This window comes from Vigna radiata, chromosome 4, assembly GCF_000741045.1.
Source record: "Vigna radiata var. radiata cultivar VC1973A chromosome 4, Vradiata_ver6, whole genome shotgun sequence".
NCBI lineage: Eukaryota > Viridiplantae > Streptophyta > Magnoliopsida > Fabales > Fabaceae > Vigna > Vigna radiata.
The window spans coordinates 17967575-17985809 of NC_028354.1; the positions used below are offsets into that span (position 1 = coordinate 17967575).

Here is an 18235-nt window from a genome sequence, read left to right on the forward strand (position 1 = left end):
TCTGTTATAATATCTTTGTTTGGATATTATTTGGTGAATATATCTGAATGATATATTTTTATGAATTGGGCCTTGAGCCCAGTGAGAATGTGGCGCTATAGTGGGCTGCTTGTCCACTAAGACCGTTCGGTCTTTAGTTATTTCCGATCGTTGGAAATATAGGATCGTACATTGATCATTGAGAAAAATGAGAAACAAACATAATTTTTTTTAGAAAAAATAACAAAAAAATAAATATTATTACACGACTCTAGTAGTAGTACGTACGAAACAGGCGACGGTCTCTGGTCTTGTGAAACACCGTCATCCTTTAATCCCTGTAGTGTGTCGTTTAATTTCTGCATCGTGTCGTTTAATCCTATTCCGAGTCACGTAACCGTACGACGTTGGGCGAGGGGCACAAAACCCCGTTTCGCCGAGCAATCGCGTTCGTTCCAATCTAATACCGACGCTCCCTGAGTCTTCTTTCGTTTTCTATCGGAAACGAAAAAGAAGCGAAAAGAGAAACGAAGACAATATTGCACTTCTTTTTCTTCGTCGTCTTCTTGTTTCGCAATCTCGATTTGGTTAAACTATGACAGAAGATAGCAGCGTTAGGGTTTCTTCTTCCAACGAAACCTCTGTGTCCAACGATGCTGCGCAAACGCGGCGGAGGTAAAGCCTCCTTAACTCTAATGCCTTATTTTCCGTGTTTTTTCGAATTATGTGAAATTCATTTGGATTTCGTGCGGTGTTGATTCTATCGTTTTTTTAGTCGTTCTGCTTTGCTTTTATTTGGTTATTGTAATTGTGATTATTTGTGTAGCTTAGTGTTTGGAATTTTAGAATTAGGGTCTCATCGACATCCGAGAATGGTGTGGTGTGATGTCAGGTAGCCAATAGTGAGTTGTTGATGCATCGACATGTGATGGGAATGCTAAACAAATTTTATTTTGTTGCATGTCTTTCGGGATTTCATTTTTGAGTGTTGTGGTTTTTGTTTAGAAAGAAAAGAAAGTGGGATCAACCAGCGGATTCGTTGATGCCAGTTGGCATGGCAGTACCTGGAGCACTCCCTTTGAGCAATGCTGTTTCACTTGGAGGGATTCCATATCCTGGCATGGTTCCGGTGATATCCGGTGCCCTTTTGACGAATCCTCTGGCAGCTTCTGCTCATGTTCAGCAACAAACTGCTGCAGCTGCTGTTGCCGCCCAAAAAACGAATCAAGTGAGTGTAGATTTCAAATCTCCTATGATGTTTATCATATTTGCTGGTGCCCTTTCTTGGTTAAATTACTGCATCAACATTTAATTCTTTGGAGAAGGGAGTTTGTAGTTGTTAAATGAAATGTCATCTTAGGATTTGTAATTTGGGAATGATCGGGAGATTCTTGAAGCTGCTATAAACATGATAAGGGGGATGAGTTGTGCTCCACCAGTTCTTCAATTTGAAAGACCAAATCCTTGGCTCAATAAGAAGTAATAGTACTGCATACAAGTATATAATGAAAAGTTCAAGTATGCAGAAACAAATATCCGTCCCTTGTTGAATTTTCCTGTCACCCTCTATTTGGTTACACTTGGAGTGACCTTCTCTAGATGTAGTCTATTGGGAACTTACTCCATCACAACATCTTGATATCGAAACTTTAGAAATTCTCGAAATTTGATTTTGCAGTTTGTCAATGACGTGATTTATAAATTTTGTTTCTCTATCTCTGTATACCTTTTTAGGTTGGTTCTATTTAAGATGAAGTATATTTTCACATTATATTTTTTTACCCTTTAAACATTATATTGAATTTTGACTCAGCAATAATAGGTTTTCATAATGTGTTTTGGTTGAGATGGAGTGAAATAGTGACTATACTTTTGACTTCGATATAATCAATAGACTGTGTCTATGTTATATTAACTTTTTTTATTTCATTTTGTGTAATGTGATGGTCCGTGTTTTGAGACACCAGTGTTCTTTGTATATATTGTTTTCCTTATACATTCCTCAGAATAATTGCTTAAGTGGATGAATGATGTATAAACTGTCTAATTAATGACATATCTACATAGATATTTTGCAGCATGCTTCTGAAGCCTCTTTTCCCCACTTTTTTCATTATTTATTTATTTATTATGAATTTATTTTTTATATTTCAAATAATATTCAAGTTTCTTATCTATCTTAACTGTGAGATGAATGTTCCTGTAGCAAAAGATCCAAGATGAATTAATAATTGCTCGGGAAATTGTCATAAATGATGCAGAGTCTTCTGTTCGCTACAAGTTGACAAAACGTCAGACACAAGAGGAGGTGACATATATAATCAATTTTACATTTTTAGCTCCAAACACCTCTTAATTGTTCTTTAGTGATTGATCTTCTTCTTCTTGCAGATCCAGAGGTGTACTGGTGCCATAGTAATTACTAGGTTTGTAGGTCATTTAAGGCTTTTCTAAAATCCTGTTAGTGTCCTATATTATATGCTGTTAATGTAACATATATCTGGAATTTTCTCACAGGGGAAAGTATCGACCTCCTAATATACCACTTGATGGAGAGAAACCACTGTATCTTCACATATCTGCAGGAGCTCATGTAAAAGCTGCTACTTGATTTCATATAGCATGATGATCGAGTTAAATTATCAGATTTTTCATTATTTTTATTTTTGTATTTCTTTGTTTTGATATGAAAGCAAACATTTATAACTTGGATTGGAAAGATTTCAGAAGTCAAAAGAAAAATAATATATAATCACAGCAATGAATGAAATGTCATATGAAAGGGATTGATGTATTTGTAACTTAAAATGTTTTCTTATTCTTGAAAAAGAAACTGCAGCCTTGTTTTTATCTGCACTTTGTTTGTTTTGATGTTCTCTAATGGTATTGTTACACAGTAGTGAATTACCTAAGATGGTTTGCTTTTGGTGACATCAAATGTATTGCAGATAAAAGAGACAGCAGAAAGGATTTTAGCTGTTGATCGTGCTGCTGCAATGATTGAAGAAATGCTCAAGCTAGGGCAAAATTCACAGTCAATTTCTTCTGCCTCACCTAATGGACCGAAGGTAGACATACATATATTACTAGCAAGTGCACATAGTTCTGACGTGATGTGTTAACTGAAATGTCTTACTGAATCAGGTGCTGAATACGTGTGTGTTTTTGGGTTTTGATGCTGATCCTTCATTGAACATTGTGGCTCGGATACGTGGACCAAATGTAAGCCCTTCTGTACTCAATTGACCTGTCTAGTCACTTTTTGAGGTCAGGGTTCATGCATGACCGTATGTGGATAATCCTTTAAGAAATTTTATTAGATGCTTTCTAAAGCCTACAAGTTTATTTGTCTCATTTGACCGCTAGGAGTACCCATGTCTTTGTTAACATGTGATTTGACGGTGTGAAAATACTGAGGTATTACTAGGAGTACTGTTTTTCCATGAGTTGATGAGGCAAGAAAAGGGTGGATGGAATGTTGTTGCCCTCTATGGTTACATATGCCATTGTAATACTTGTTAGTTGCTGAAAGTAATGTTCAAAAAGGTGAAAAATGGTTTGTCTGATTACTATAGAAGCACCTTTTTCCAATGAATATTTAACTTGTCTGAGAGTCTGTCTGACATGTAAGTTTGTGTCCACACTCAGAAGTCACAAGAACAAGGGGCGCTTGCCAAATATCTACTAGTAAGAAAGTTAATTACCAGTAAAATATATAGGCTGGACATTTTGTACTTACTCTTCGATATGTAAAATTATATTTACCAAAAACAGATCTGGAACTATGCTAATTAGTAACCTTGATCTATAGAAATAATTAGTATGTGTATTTTTCTATCCAATGCCATTGCCATATTTTATTTCTATTTGCTGGATATAATTCTTTAGTGTTTTCTGAATTTTACATCGTGTACAATGAAGTCGAGATAATCTAATGTTTCAAGCTTTCTCTGACATCTCCATACGATTGGGAGAAATTGTTTTGGTGTTGGTGGTGGTTTGGATTTGAACGTGCAGGACCAGTATATAAATCACATTATGAATGAAACAGGAGCAACAGTTATACTGAGAGGACATGGTTCAGGAAACAATGAATGCTTGAATGCAGAAGGTGCCTTCTCATTTCTGTCATCTCGACTTCTGAAGGGCATGGTATTTCAGCATAGTTCATTTATTCATTGTATGTATTTTTCATTTGATTGCCTTTCTGATTGCAGATGGGCAGGAGCCTCTGCATCTGTTGTTGTCCAGCAACAATGCAAAAAGCCTTGAGGATGCTAAGCTTTTGGCTGAAAATCTTTTGGATACAATCTGTACTGAGTGTGGTGCTTCAAGGTATTTAGTTTTGTACTGTAATAGGGTATGGGATCTGTGGGCAAGATGCTTCTCCTCCCAAGTGGAAATTTCTGAAATTTGTGTCCTCTTTAGATTTTAATTCTCGCCACGAAGAAACATAATTTTTTCGAGACATTCCCAATTTCTTACATGGGATAGCTCATGTTACATGACACATACCTTTTGATAATTAAATTTATGGATTTTCAACATGACAAGTTTAAAACACATTTTTTACGGTGGATTATTTCTATTACTTGTTTATTTTCAGTGAACTTTTGGTATATTACTTTAGTACTATTGAGGAAAAGGGGCTGTATCATAAATAGTAAATTTCTCTCCATCCATCAATCCTGGAAAAACATGGATCCCTTTTTAATTTAAGGATGTTCTCATTTAAACCTATACCATACAGATATCAATCAGAGGACTCAAGTGCCTGGCTGTGCACCTGGTGCTGATGTTCTCATCTCTGTAAATGCTGTGCTTTAAGGCACTATCTGTAAAACAACAAAGCCATATCCCACTAGGTGCTCTAGTAATATAAAACAAATGACATTCATTAGGATGAGATGAGTGGAAAATGAACACTCTAGGATTTTGTGTTAGTCCTTGCCAAGAGGGCTACCCTAGAATTAAGTATCATGTTGATGACTAAATGCTTATGCCTTCTCAATTCGCTTCCATGATAGCAGCTCATTGGTTTATACACAGTATTTTCATGAATGTATGTTCCCCTCCAGCGCTGTCTAGTCCACTAACATCATCATTATACGGTTTTCACAATTTATTATTTGTTTACAAAGTACTTTCGGGTTTCAGGCGCAGTTATTTATTAAGGGCTAATCTGCCAATTTTAACTACGAATTGCTGGATGGTTCAAATATGAAATTTAAATTGGTTTGCATCAAAGTTAAATATAGCTTTAGTTTGTGTGGAAACCGAGATTGAGTTTAGGGCGGTTTTTGGTGGGAAGTCTAAGATCTGGTAAATCTAATTGTGGTTGTAGAGAAAAATTCCTCGGCCTTGTACCATTTCAATGCTTTTAACTTTTGTTATTTGATTATATTTATTGTTGGTACTGTGATATGGTACTTCATGTTGGTTTTATATAAGTTTTAGGGAATAACTTATGATTTAACTGTCATAGGGTTTCATCATGTAAGGTTTATAGTGCTGTTCCACCTCCACAGCAGGTATACACTGCTGTTCCACCTCCCCAGCAGGTATATAGTGCTGTTCCACCACCTCAGCAGGTTTATGATGGCCTTTCATTGTCAAAGCAGATCCCTACTGTCATTTCACCCCCACAAATTTACAGCGCTGTTCCACCCCCACCGAAGTTGACAGGTGTTCAGAGCCCTGCAATTGAGCATGAGGCAGTTACCAGTGTAACCAGTAGTTCTATGTCAGCAGTAGTGGTCTTGAAACCAGTTCCTCCTGCTTCCTCGGTTGGAGTGATTGGTGACACCGCTGCCCTCACTTTGGGAACTACACCACAACTTACTGGACATTTAAGCTCTGGGCATCAAGCAAACGTGATTGGTTACACTCCCCCCCCTTTAGTATCTGGTGGCACTAGCTATATTGGATATGGTGGAATATATCCTCAAGCTACCCCTTTGCAACAAGTTGCCCTTGCTTTGAGGCACTCACCTCCTGTTGCTTCAACAGTTGATCCCACAACATTAGCATCAAATGGAGAGTCCAAGCCAACCTCAAGCATTGATTTTGAAAAGGAGAAGCGGCCACCCCAAAAACGAAAGTTTCAAGAATTACCAGTTGGTTCGAAAGGCACAGCAAAACTCAATCAGGTCATTGGATTGTCATTAATAAAATCTTTAAATACATCATTGCATGCATTGAGGGAAATTCCCTTAGTTTAGTTGTTTATAGTAAGCTTGCAAAAGAATGAAGGATTGGTTTATGGTAGTTTAGATTTATTTCTACCTTAAGCATCAGATCCAGAGTTACTTGCCATCACTAGAGTTGAAACTAGGACACCACGAAGCAAGGAAAAAAACCGTTTTGTATTCTCAATGGGCAGAATAGCTTTTAAGAATCTCAATTCACTTGATTTACATATTTTGTAAATAAGACAACACCAGCTTGGAATTACATTTTCTTTCAAAGCCCCCCTTAGGTTTACCCCAACCCCTGACATTTTTTCTTTAAGAATTCACATAATCTCATAAAAGAATGCTGGTTCTTTTGATAAAAGATTCTGTACACACATGCTATTGAAAATCTTTACATTATTCATTGAATTTCTTAGATGTTGGTTGTCCTTATGGTATTTTGTTTCCATAATGAGTGGAAGCCTGGTTATAAGATTCTAATTCATTAACTGAAATGATATTGAATTTCAAATGCTTTGGAAAGGGAGGTCACTTATATTTAGACAGGTTTATCGGAGGTTAATGCCTTCAAATTGACTGATATGATATATATAAGTCCCCAGTGCTGCCGGATAGAAGTAATATTTTCTGGATTTTCCCTTTCACTATTCCCATTCTGCCTGCAACATAGAATGATTCTTATGCGTACATGATGCATGCATTTTTCTTGTTTACGCATTTAGATGAACTTTACCATTTGACAAAGAAAAAGCAAAATAAATTGAAGGTTTACTTACTTAGTTGTCTTTGTAATAGTTTTTGAAAAATTTACCTTTTAGTTCCAATACTTAAATAAATTCCACCTTGGCCTCTACATACTATTTTTAATTCCTTTTATTTACAAAAAAGGATTAAAAATTATGTACAGGCAGGAAATATAAGAGATTAAAAGAAATTGTGTATTACTAAAATGAGATGTTTAGTGTTCTGTTAGAGAGGAAAGAAATAGAGGTAGTGGAAGGGAAACAAAAAAGGAAGAGAAAGATTGAGAAATTGGTGGAAATAGGGTTGATTTGGTTGGAAAAGAAATAGGTGAGAAAGAGAATGAAAATGAATATATTTTTTATTGGAAAACAACTGTAATCGATTATGATGTTGCGGCAGAATTGATCACGTGCTCTTATTTTTTAGCACAGTCCCTCTACCCTTTACATCATATTCGATTAATTGTCAATCCTTCTATTCTTGACAACAGGGTTAACTGTATGGCCAAGAATGTAAGGATTGTATTAAAAAATACAAGCACATAATCGGTTATGCTGACAACACTGTTTTTATTTTTAAGCAATCATTTTATAATTGTTAAACAATTGATTATGTTTTGTCGCTTAAATTTTTTTCCACTTCTCATTCTTATGCAGAAAGTTTCCGTATTACTCAATTTGGATTTTTGAACTTTCCGTTCACTCAATCAAACCACCATAGTTCGTTTTTCTTTCCTAAGTCCTCTAATCCCCTTCTTCATTCTCATCCAAACTCAGCATAAAAGATGTATTGTGCAATTGTAGGGAACAAACAAGTAATTAAACCTAAATTAAGTCTTTTGTGGATGCATATCAGGAACAAAGAGCCATGTTATGGTATTGTTTTCCCTTTGAACTACAGCCGTAGCTTTCTGTCGATATCATACTCTTCAGAATTTAATTCTTTATTTCTTGCTGTAGCAAAGAGATCATAAAAGTAGTAGTGCAGAACACTTTTTCTCAATACTGTTCATCTTTAGACCTGCTCTGATTTAAACATGTATTTTTGTGCTGACTGTAATGCTTAATATTCCAGGTATTTTCTCTGACCTTCTATGAAGCTAAAAGCCTGACACTGGACCTGTCTGTTGGGCCATTGGTTTGTATGTTTGACAGGGTTTTCAATTTTGGAGGAGTAGGAGCGTGCTTGTGTCTTCACAGCATACGTCCTTTCTAATCCAAGATGTTATTATGACTTTTTCCTTCATTGGTAAAATTGCTGCAAAAGATGTGGGGTGCTTTTTGGCGACCATGCCCTCCTCTAGTCCTGCATACAGGGACTGTCAATTTCTTGAAGGGAAGGAGGGTTTACCGTACCAAATTGATGCAATCTTTTAAAGGGAAGAAGACAATTTGGGATAGTAGAAAATATAAAACTAGAGAATGAGATATCATAGGTAGGTATATAATAAGAAAAGGATTATATCAGAGTAGATTAAAATTGTGGGCGAAGTAAATTAAAATAAAAAAGCTCTTTCCCTTAGTTATCGTCACACTTTTAGAACATCTTACAACACCGTTGTTCTTTGTGCAAATGATTTTATCTGAAGATTTGACATCAATGCTACATTTGGTATAGGAACTCCAACCCTTTTATCGGGGAAATTTGGGCTGCAGATTTACAGTTATAACACTTTTTATTCGGAGAATGGCATTAAATTATTATATACCTGTCTTAATATTACTTAACCATTTACATAATCTGGCTAGATTTTATACTTTCTGGCTTCCTGCTATTGTTTGTCTCAGTAGATCAATTTTGGATGTTACGGTACACTAGTAACAAGTCGTTACCTGTTTATTCTACCATGTAGTGTTTTACCTTGCTTTTTGTCTTTTGTTTTCCTCGTTTGCAGTTCAGTGTCTTTATTTGACTTTCAAGTCTGGCGTGTTGGAATGATTGGTTAAGTACCTGATTCAAAAGTTGTATTTGGGTTTTTGTTTTCTCCCACTCTATCTTGATTGCAGGGTTTGCAACCTCTAAAACCTAATGAACAACTTGATGGTCTTGTTGTGAGGAATATATCAACTATGCCCGCCCCTAAGAAGTTGGTCCAGCCATCATCCAACGGAATGCCAGCACCTCTACCGAGAACTATGCCACCACCGCCGCCACCTAAATTTTCTGGTCCATCTGAAGTTAAAGTACAAGACAACAAGAATTTGCTTAATACAAATTCTGATGCAGTTCCTGGTTAGAATCAAGCGTGCTTTTACTATATTTGGGTCATTACTGCTTTGAAGCTTCATTTCTTTTTTCTCTATGGATTATCTAGTTTTGTTGTCTGACCCTGAAATTTTAACTTTACATGTCTTCGTTTTATTAGCCATCTTTAGACTGTTTTTATGTAACGTTTACGTATTTCAGATACTTTGGTGAAGCTAATGGAATACGGAGAGGAGGATGACGATGATGTAGATGATTCTAAAGAGGAATCATTTCCTCATGGCAGCCAAGCAAATGGGGTTCAAAAGCCTTTCTGGGCTTTATGAGCTACAAAGTGTAAATTGGACAATAAGATGTGTAAATATTAATTGTCTTGATTGGGACTAGTTGTTGCTGGTTACGTCCTCTTCTTCCGGGTCGAAAGGAAGCCCTCAGCATGATTTTTGGAGCGACATAGTTGGCTGCTGAGAGGAATTTAAAAGGTTGTAATTTCTCATTCTCATGCTTCATTAGAGAAAATCGTATGTTGTAATTTTTTGTCCCTGTTCGGGTATGCACGTAACACTGCTAGTGTCTTTACTGTGCAGTGATAGGGCACAGTTTTCACTCACCCCAAATTTTCTTGTTAGAACCCTTTAATATTCGTCCTGACTGATAATGAAACTGTGGTTACCATTTTCATACAAATCAGTGCGCTGTACTCTAATTATTGAAATGTCACGTTTCATTTATTTATTTTGGTCAATTCATTTTCACACCAATTCAAACTACTTTAAAGTTTGTTTTGATGAATTGAATTCACCTGTAAATCCATTTTTGTAGGGCCGGTGATGCAGGTCAGTCTCTTAAAAGTTAAAAGAAAATTAAAATAAATTGGCAATTTCTTTCTGTACTCTATCATTTTCTTCCTGCAGCCCATCATTTTATTTAATTCCAATTTTATCCGTTTTTGAAATCTGTATCAAGGAGACACAGTGAAGAAGAAAGAATTAGTCTTGCATTGTTGGAGAATCTTCTTGCTTGCTTGGTCTGATATGGAGGTTAAATGGTTACTGGAAATCGGAATCCGAAAATGTAATTATGGAAAATATTATCCGGAATAGTTGTAGAGGTGTGGAAATTTATTTCGGAATGTTTTTTCCAGAATAAGAAATTAATATTCCGGAAAAATAAATCTGTAAGTAAAATAAAATTCCGTAATACTAATGAAGGTTTTACTAAGTATGACAACTACAAAAAATAACCTTAAAACTAAATGATTTATTATTTACTATAAATAACTAAGCGTGTCACAGAATAAAAAAAATATTAAAATAGATGATGAAATAAAATCTAGATTTCTACTGGTAAATAATAAAAATGTTTTATTACATTAATCACAAACTATATATCCTAACAATAAAAAAAAAAAAGAAAATAACAATGAAATGTTAACAAAAACATATATAGCGTTCGCTCTGCACCTTTTTACACCGGGCTGTGGGGCAGTCCACATGGCCTAACCTGTTTTATCATTCTAATTTTCTGAATTATAAATAAGTTTAGTTCATTTTAAAATAAAAACAATAAAAACAATGTTAATACTAAATTATTGTCTGGTGAAAATATTTTTAATTATTTCTCTCTCTCTCTCGATATCGTTCACTTGGACTTAGTCTATGTAATTATCCATGTGACACCAACAAAGACATTAATTGAGACATTTTTTAAAAGATTCAATCTAAAAATCTTTAAATTTTAATTTGACCAAATCTTAGGTAGAATTTTTTGGGCTTAATCAGGAAAATTGTCTTCGGTAGTCTCACTCGAGACACCTTTAGTTCAAAATTAGTTAGATAATCTTTGGACTTAAACATTTAACACTTTGATCTTGACTAAAGTAACTTCGGTTTAAATTTATCCATGCTATCTTTGCTCCATTTTTTCAAACCGTTCATGGGTTGATACAAATTTTAAAATTGGTTTAGAACTTAAAATATTAATACTGTGACTTTGACTAAAATATGAGCACTTTGACTAAAGTACCTTCAATTTTACTTTGTCATCTTTGGCTCCATTTTTTCAAACCGTTCATGGTTTGATACAAATTTAAAAATAAGTTTATAATTTAAAAACCAATAAGAGATTTGCAAAAATCTGGTTTTAAAACCAAATTCAAATCACTTCCAAAAAATATCTAAACTAGTCTTGCCCAATTAAATGAATGTGAACTTGAAATCTAATTAATATAATTGAACATTCAAAAATCAAACGAGTGAAACAGAAGCACCTAAAAAAACCATTTCCCATTGAATAACAAACTAAGAATGTCCTTGGATGAGGAATTTGAAAAAGTAAACAACTTCAATAAATGTCCTTCGTGGGCAAGACAACTTTGCATCCTGTATTTCCCTGGAATTGTTGTTTGTCTTAACTCCAGCTTTCCCATTCTTAATATCATTTGATGTTATGAACTATTTAACTTTGTATATTCATTTACCATTCCAGATACTGAATCTAGATCAGCAATAAAATTATTCTAAATGAAGTTCAACTCCTACAAAAATATTATTTTTCATCAGTCCTTGAGCTGACAAACACTATCATGTTCAAACCAAGCAATGAACTGCTGAAAATCAACAAGTTAAAACAAGATACTGGAACAAGCACCGGTTACTTGCTCTAGGCAAGGTGAAAATTCTCACCTGCGGGTCTGAGCATAGTCATCAGGTTCATCACTGTTCCCCCTCACATTGTCTTCAAGTGGCTCATTGAATTCATAATTGTCTGCTGCACCCGTTCCTTCATTTTGGCTGCTTCCAAATTCACCACTAGCTGAGCCAAGATCTCCACCAGAATTTCCACCAAATTGGTAATTACTAGCACCAGCACTACCAGTGTAACTAGTTTCAGCATTGCCACCGCCGTAGCTTCCTGTAACACCATAACCACCACCTCCATAGCTTCCACCCCTGCTGTTGTTTCCTCCATAACTATCACCACCATAGCTTCCACCCCTGCTGTCACCATATCCACCTCCACCATAGCCACCTCCACCACCACCACCATACCCACCACCGCTAGCATAGCCACCTCCACCACCACCAAACCCTGGGCGTGCCCTTTCTGTAGCATAATTCACCCGAATTCTCCGACCATGAAGATCCTGTAACACAACTATTAGAGATACCAAAGAAACATTGCCAATCTTATAATGTAGGCAGACATTAGCATGATTAATCTATTGAAACTAACAGTAACAATTACCCGATGCTAAATTCTAATGGAACTATCATGTGAAGAATTCTGTCTTTGTTCCTTCTTTATTTTTAACAGACAAGATTAATTGGTTAAACAATTTACTAAAACATGTATCTTTAAAAGTCTTGATCATGGTTATGAAATCTAACTCCATATTATAAGAATTCGTCGATTTCACAAATATTCTTATTTTTAAACTGACTCCAGGAATAAATGTATGCATACTAGGTTTTTCACTAGTTCATTAATAATATCAGGACAATTTTATAATTTCTTCATACATACATATAAAATTACAGAAGTATTTAACAACATGCTTCCAACGTGAAATGTCACGAATGACATTTTTAAAAGTTAGCACGGACAACAGATAGTACCTGACCATCCAAGGCCTGAATGGCAGAAGATGCATCCTCACTTGTTGCAAAGGTTATGAAGGCAAAACCTCTTGACCTACCAGTTTCACGATCCATAATAACCTTGGCTGGAAGAATATCCAAAACAAACAGTTTCAGGCAGATATCAATAAGCATCATATTATGAAATTAAACATGTTTGCTCAACAAAGACATTTTTTAATGCTTGCTATATAAACATTTGATTGTTACCCGCCACTTTGTAACACAATACAGATGGTGGCTGTTAAAACACTCTATCATAGCGAAAAACTACAATTGTGAAATTCATTCGAAGACAGAGGAACAGACTAAAGCATTTCTACTATGTACATAACTATCAATGATTAACCTTTATTTTTATCAAAGCAAAAATGCTAACCACTCTATCAAAGCATATTCATAATGTATGTCACTGGATTCTACGCAACACAGACATAAGTATTCACAAATGACTTTTTGTCTTTTCATGAGTATGATATTTATTACCTCTACGTCAAATAATGAAAAACTAGTGGACTATGTATGTCAGAAAAGTACCATCAAGAACTTCTCCATAGCGAGCAAATGCCTCCCGCAGGCTCATATCATCAGTGCTGTAAGAAATACCTGCAGCGAAAGTTTAAAAACTTTAGCTGAGTTCCATTCTGAAAATATACGTCATGCTAAGCTAAAGTACCTCCGACAAAAAGCTTTGCAGATGACATTGATCTAATTGCTTGGAAAAGTGAGGGGCTAGACATAGAAAAATCTTGATTCATGTGCTTGACACCAGAATTCTTTAGTAGATTTCCAATTCTATTTAAGAACGCCATTGCTCAAACCTACAAAAGTATCACAAGCCAATTATTTATACAGCATGTTAATTGATCAATGTAACTTATGCCCATTGGCACACAAAAGTTCCAAACCCCAGATCATATTCTTTCATATTAAAAATAATCATCAATGCAATTGCAATGTATTTTCTCACTAGCCACAGCTCAAAAATTAAAATTGACCACCAAAGGTTGTGGAGATGCGGTTGAACTCCACACTCCACACTCCACAGCATCAAGTCTGTGGCGTGCCTTGTTCAATCCACTCGGAAAACAGCGTATTCCCCACTTAACCATGAACTCCTAGTAGTTATGGATTCGGGAATGAATGTTTTCAGCATCATTTTAGAAGCAATTCATTCCCAGTTAAAATTACAAACATATAATAGCCTTTCGCACCAAAAAATTTGCCCCACTAGAAAGACACTGAATCGACAAGAACTCTTATGTATGCTGAATACATGTTCATATGTGCAATAGGTCTGTCATAAACTTCTGAGGGAAAAAGAAAAACACCCACCAGCCAAAGTACAAATATAAAAAAAATGAGAATACCCACTTGTGTTTTAAACAAAAAGAAGACTAGCGGATCGTGAAAAATTAAATCTTGCAGAGTGTAAGGCATAACCAAAGAGAAAAAAAGAAACTTCTACGAATCCAACAACAAGGGCAACAAGGGCATGCGGGGGAAAAAGAAACCAGCAAGTTATCGAAGAACAAGAGTAAAATGTTGATAGACGTAAAAGAAATTAGTCGAAAGAAAGTAGTGAACTTTAGATCTTACCGGCCTTGTAGAACAGAACGGTGGTTCTGTTGTACTCCGTTCTCTCTGTCGGAGGCGCGTGAAGCTGTTAAAACCTAAAACCCTTGAATCTCCACGCTGAACTAAATAGGGCTTTGGCTCTGCAACTTGACACGTGGTGACTCTAGAATGAATAACACTAAAACAATGTACTCTGCTTTAAAGTATATTTCAGAGTTTGAATGTAAAACATGATTCCTGATGAAAAATCCAAGAAGAAAAAAAGTTAGCAAAAATTAATGATCTGTTCAAAATCTATCTCATAAGAATTCAGTATACAGTCTGAATATAGATTATTTTTTAGTTTATTTCAATAAAATTTCCAAAATTTATTTATGCTAACACAATTTCATATTAAGAACATTTTTTATAGGTGAAAACGTTTTATAAATTTAGATCTTCAATTGTATGATAACGAAATAATAAAACGTTATTATATTAGAAACTATATTTAACTATTTAAATGATATAAATGTATTGAATTATATAATAAAGGAAATGTGTTTAAGTTATACTTCTGTACATAAAGCATTTGTCCTAACCTAATTCTACAAATAGTAAGTAGTATCTAATTATAATTTTACTACGCATAAAAGATTATTGTGTTGTAAGACTTTTATTTAGAATGTCAGAAAACATTTAAATCTTTATATTAATACATACACAACTTCAAATAATATAAAAAAAAAAATTGAAATTTTTTTACAACACACTTGATACATACATATCGTGATATTATAATTCATATGACATTACAAACTTACATAGCATTCATAGAAATCATTGCAGATAAGCAACTCATAAAATCACAAAATATTAGACAATAGCATTGGGACAAACGCTTAGTACAAAAGTTATTGCAAAAGAGAGTTTTCAACATTAGTGTTCAATGCCAAATGCATAAAATTAGCTCAAGTCCTGCAGTGATAACTGATGTTTAATGTTGTTTGGTTCACTATTCAACGTTAGACCATTTTCATTTTAGTTTGCTTAACAATGAAACAGTGTGCTTAACGCTATACCAACTTACATTTCTCCCAATTATGATCTAATGAACCATGTGCCAAGTCAAATGTTCAAATTAGTATTCCTAACTTAAGGATTGATCCAAACACTTATTTTAGTGTTTAAGAGAATATTAATTTACTTAATTAATTATAGACAATGATTTATCAATCCAACACCAAACCAAGCCAATCCAAACAACACATCATGTTTTGTGAAATAACAAATTTCAACTTATTACTCTAGGCTTTTTAAGTCTATTAAAGGTCAAACATTATAGCAAGAAACATAATTAATGTTTATTGCATTTATAACAAATGTTAATTTACATCTTCAAAAAGCATTAGAAATCAATAAATAATACAATAATAGACCCCAAATTTTTAAACTAGTATACATATCTTAAATAAAATTAAAAAAAATAGGTGAAAAATATTAAGAAAATAAAATTATATCGTAAATGATGGAATTTTTAAAATTCCAAACTCAATCCCATTCAGGGATTGACTAGCACATTCGTACCCCATTTTCAACAACTTTTCTTTTTAGAATGTCTCTATCCTAAAAGAAGTTATCACAAAAAAATGTCAAAAATCATTTATAGTTATTTTTAGTGAATTTTATAAAATCAGGATCAAGTGGATTAAGTTAAAACAATATAATATAAGAAAAATCAATCTCAATTGGAGAAAATACAACCTTTAAGCACACAACAATGACATGATGCATAATCTTAATTCGAACTGTAAAAGGGAAGAGTGAAAACTTAAGTTCGAACGAGCACTATAATAATAAGATGATGTAAAACAAGTTCAAGAACTTGCTCCACTGAGTTTGACATTGTCTCTAGAAATAGCCACCAGTCACAAGTAGAAATGAAAACTTTATGAAACAAACCTTAATAATAAAATATATCGTATAAAAAAACTCTCCACAAGATCTCCATTACTAAAAACGAAGACTTGTTGAAAAAGTGTTCCTAAACCACCATTTTGTCAACAGAGATAATATCTTAATTGATGTTTCAATGAGTATTTTTCATAACAAGAATAAAAAAGTATTTGTAAATGCAAATATAAAAAAAAAATTAACATCCATTAGACCAAGATGGATATAAAAAAGAATTGATGTCGATTATACCAAAACCAACATTATTTTAATGTAACAAACTGAACTCTTCAAATTAGTTATAAAAATTTCATAGCATATTTATTTTAGGGTTAAACATGTTTTTAGTCCCTATATTTTGGAACGATTTTGGTTTTAGTCCCTCTTTCAAACTAAGATACAATTTAGTCCTTCAACTTTAGAAAACTCTGGTTTTAATCATTTTTACCAATTTTTTTTAATTTTATTTGCTGTTTCAAATGCGTTTCTCAATTAACATTGAAGCAAAAACGTGTCAAATAGTGTAAACAATTCAAATGCTATAACGAAACGTGCTTTAAACAACAAATAAAGTTAAAAAAAATTGATAAAAAGGACTAAAACAAGAGTTTTCTAAAGTGGAAGGACTAAATTGTACTTTAGTTTGAAAGAGGGACTAAAACCAAAATCGTCCCAAAATATAAGGACTAAAAACATATTTAACCATTTTTTTTTCCGAAACCTTTCTTACTACCTAACGTGAAACCTGTATGTAAACTGCGTGTTAGTATATGAATACAAAAATTAACTAAAGCTTAATCTCTTTTTAAAGATGGCAAAAAGAAATACATCTCACTTCACTAAACATAAACATAACTTTTAAAAACTTTACTTTTTCACGTTGAATAGCTACGAATTTTGATAAATAATTAAAAAAATTAAAAAAATATTTTTAAATAATATATAATATAATATTTAATGTAAAAATATTAAGGTTCATTTTCAAGACGTTGCATATAGTATGAGAATTCATTTTCTTTTATATATATGTATTATATTACCCTTACCTTTCATATGAATAAAATATAGAATAAGTATATATTTTCTAGTCATCAATAACATTTATCTTAACTTTATTATTATTGAAAAAAGAATTAAGAAAAAAGTCTCTTTAACAACTCTTTTTTAATAACTTTTTGACAATGTATACTTGGCAATTTGTGATTGGTCTGTTTCATACTTTTTTAGAATAAATTCAAACAGATTACTAAAATGGTGACACGTGTCCTGTTGTGAAAAAGTTGTTAAAAAAGAGTTGTTAAAATATCATTATCCAATAATTAATGCTACGACGAAGTGGGGCCTGAAGCCATCTCCACCCCGAATGAAGGTCCGCCATTAGTGTTGAGAAACTTTTTCTCAAGATTGGGTCCCAAAATTATGATGCAACACTTGCTGCAACCCAACTCATTTCTAATATCTTTGAAAGATTCTGTGCCCAAAATATGAAGAAGGACTATTGATTGTTGCCACTTGGTGGTTTAGAATTAACCAATTGAATTTGAAGATTGGTTTTCAATTCAACAAACTCTGATGAAGTGATCCAATGGAGTATACCACCTGGCATTATTTTGTCAAGCATTAGAAATTGTTGAAGATTCAACAAACTTAATTGTTCCATGTGTTTCATTTCTTAGTGATTTTACTTTAGGTCTTTGTCTATAAAGTTCTATTTTGTTTGGTTGAATTCATCACATCCTTATTCTGGTCCCAATTCAGCTTATTGTTGAACTACTTTTCTTTTTTCTTTTTAAGTTTTCTGTTGAGCTGATGAATATTGTGAAAAGTCTTTGGTTTCTGATGATTTAGTAGCAGTAACCCTTACAATTTGGGACAACTTTTATTCATTTCTTTAAATATACATAATTTGAAGTAACTATTAAACGAATAAGCTGATCGAATTATCTTAATCATAGTTTACTTAAA

General features: G+C 33.7%; 2 protein-coding genes across 6 annotated transcripts; one reads left to right on the forward strand and one right to left on the reverse strand.

Annotated features, from left to right (window-relative positions):
• Positions 1-249: 249 nt before the first annotated feature.
• On the forward strand, positions 250-9857 carry LOC106759174 (protein RIK). 5 transcript variants are annotated; one of them, XR_002667599.1, is made up of 12 exons: positions 250-654; positions 985-1207; positions 2186-2287; positions 2371-2405; positions 2497-2572; positions 2928-3047; positions 3124-3201; positions 3997-4090; positions 4197-4314; positions 5465-6128; positions 8072-8352; positions 8924-9060. XR_002667599.1 is itself a non-coding variant. In XM_022780033.1 (12 exons), exons 1-12 carry the CDS (start codon positions 633-635, stop codon positions 9446-9448), a joined length of 1824 nt encoding a protein of 607 aa, XP_022635754.1. In that variant the 5' UTR covers positions 252-632; the 3' UTR covers positions 9449-9857. The 5 variants fall into 5 exon arrangements, 4 of the variants coding, with proteins under 4 accessions (XP_014497690.1, XP_014497691.1, XP_022635754.1 ...); XM_022780033.1 differs by lacking the exon at positions 8072-8352 and adding an exon at positions 9324-9857 and having other exon boundaries at positions 252-654; positions 989-1207; positions 2241-2287; positions 8924-9149; XM_014642202.2 differs by lacking the exon at positions 8072-8352 and adding an exon at positions 9324-9857 and having other exon boundaries at positions 253-654; positions 8924-9149.
• Positions 9858-11384: 1527 nt separating this feature from the next.
• On the reverse strand, positions 11385-14514 carry LOC106758602 (glycine-rich RNA-binding protein blt801). Its single transcript, XM_022780034.1, has 6 exons — positions 14360-14514; positions 13437-13581; positions 13298-13366; positions 12740-12846; positions 11807-12267; positions 11385-11658 (listed from the first exon to the last, which is right to left on the reverse strand). The coding sequence occupies exons 2-6, from the start codon at positions 13570-13572 to the stop codon at positions 11652-11654; spliced, it is 780 nt and encodes a 259-aa protein (XP_022635755.1). The 5' UTR covers positions 13573-13581; positions 14360-14514; the 3' UTR covers positions 11385-11651.
• Positions 14515-18235: the final 3721 nt, after the last annotated feature.

Coding starts and splice junctions, on each gene's coding strand:
- LOC106759174 (XM_014642202.2), top strand. CDS start 575: ATGACAGAAGATAGCAGCGTTAGGGTTTCTTCTTCCAACGAAACCTCT. Junction 2,288..2,370: donor AACGTCAGACACAAGAGGAG/GTGACATATATA, acceptor TTCTTCTTGCAG/ATCCAGAGGTGTACTGGTGC. Junction 3,202..3,996: donor CTCGGATACGTGGACCAAAT/GTAAGCCCTTCT, acceptor TTGAACGTGCAG/GACCAGTATATAAATCACAT.
- LOC106758602 (XM_022780034.1), bottom strand. CDS start 13,572: ATGGCGTTCTTAAATAGAATTGGAAATCTACTAAAGAATTCTGGTGTC. Junction 13,367..13,436: donor TGCAAAGCTTTTTGTCGGAG/GTACTTTAGCTT, acceptor CTTTCGCTGCAG/GTATTTCTTACAGCACTGAT. Junction 12,268..12,739: donor TTCAGGCCTTGGATGGTCAG/GTACTATCTGTT, acceptor GTTGTGTTACAG/GATCTTCATGGTCGGAGAAT.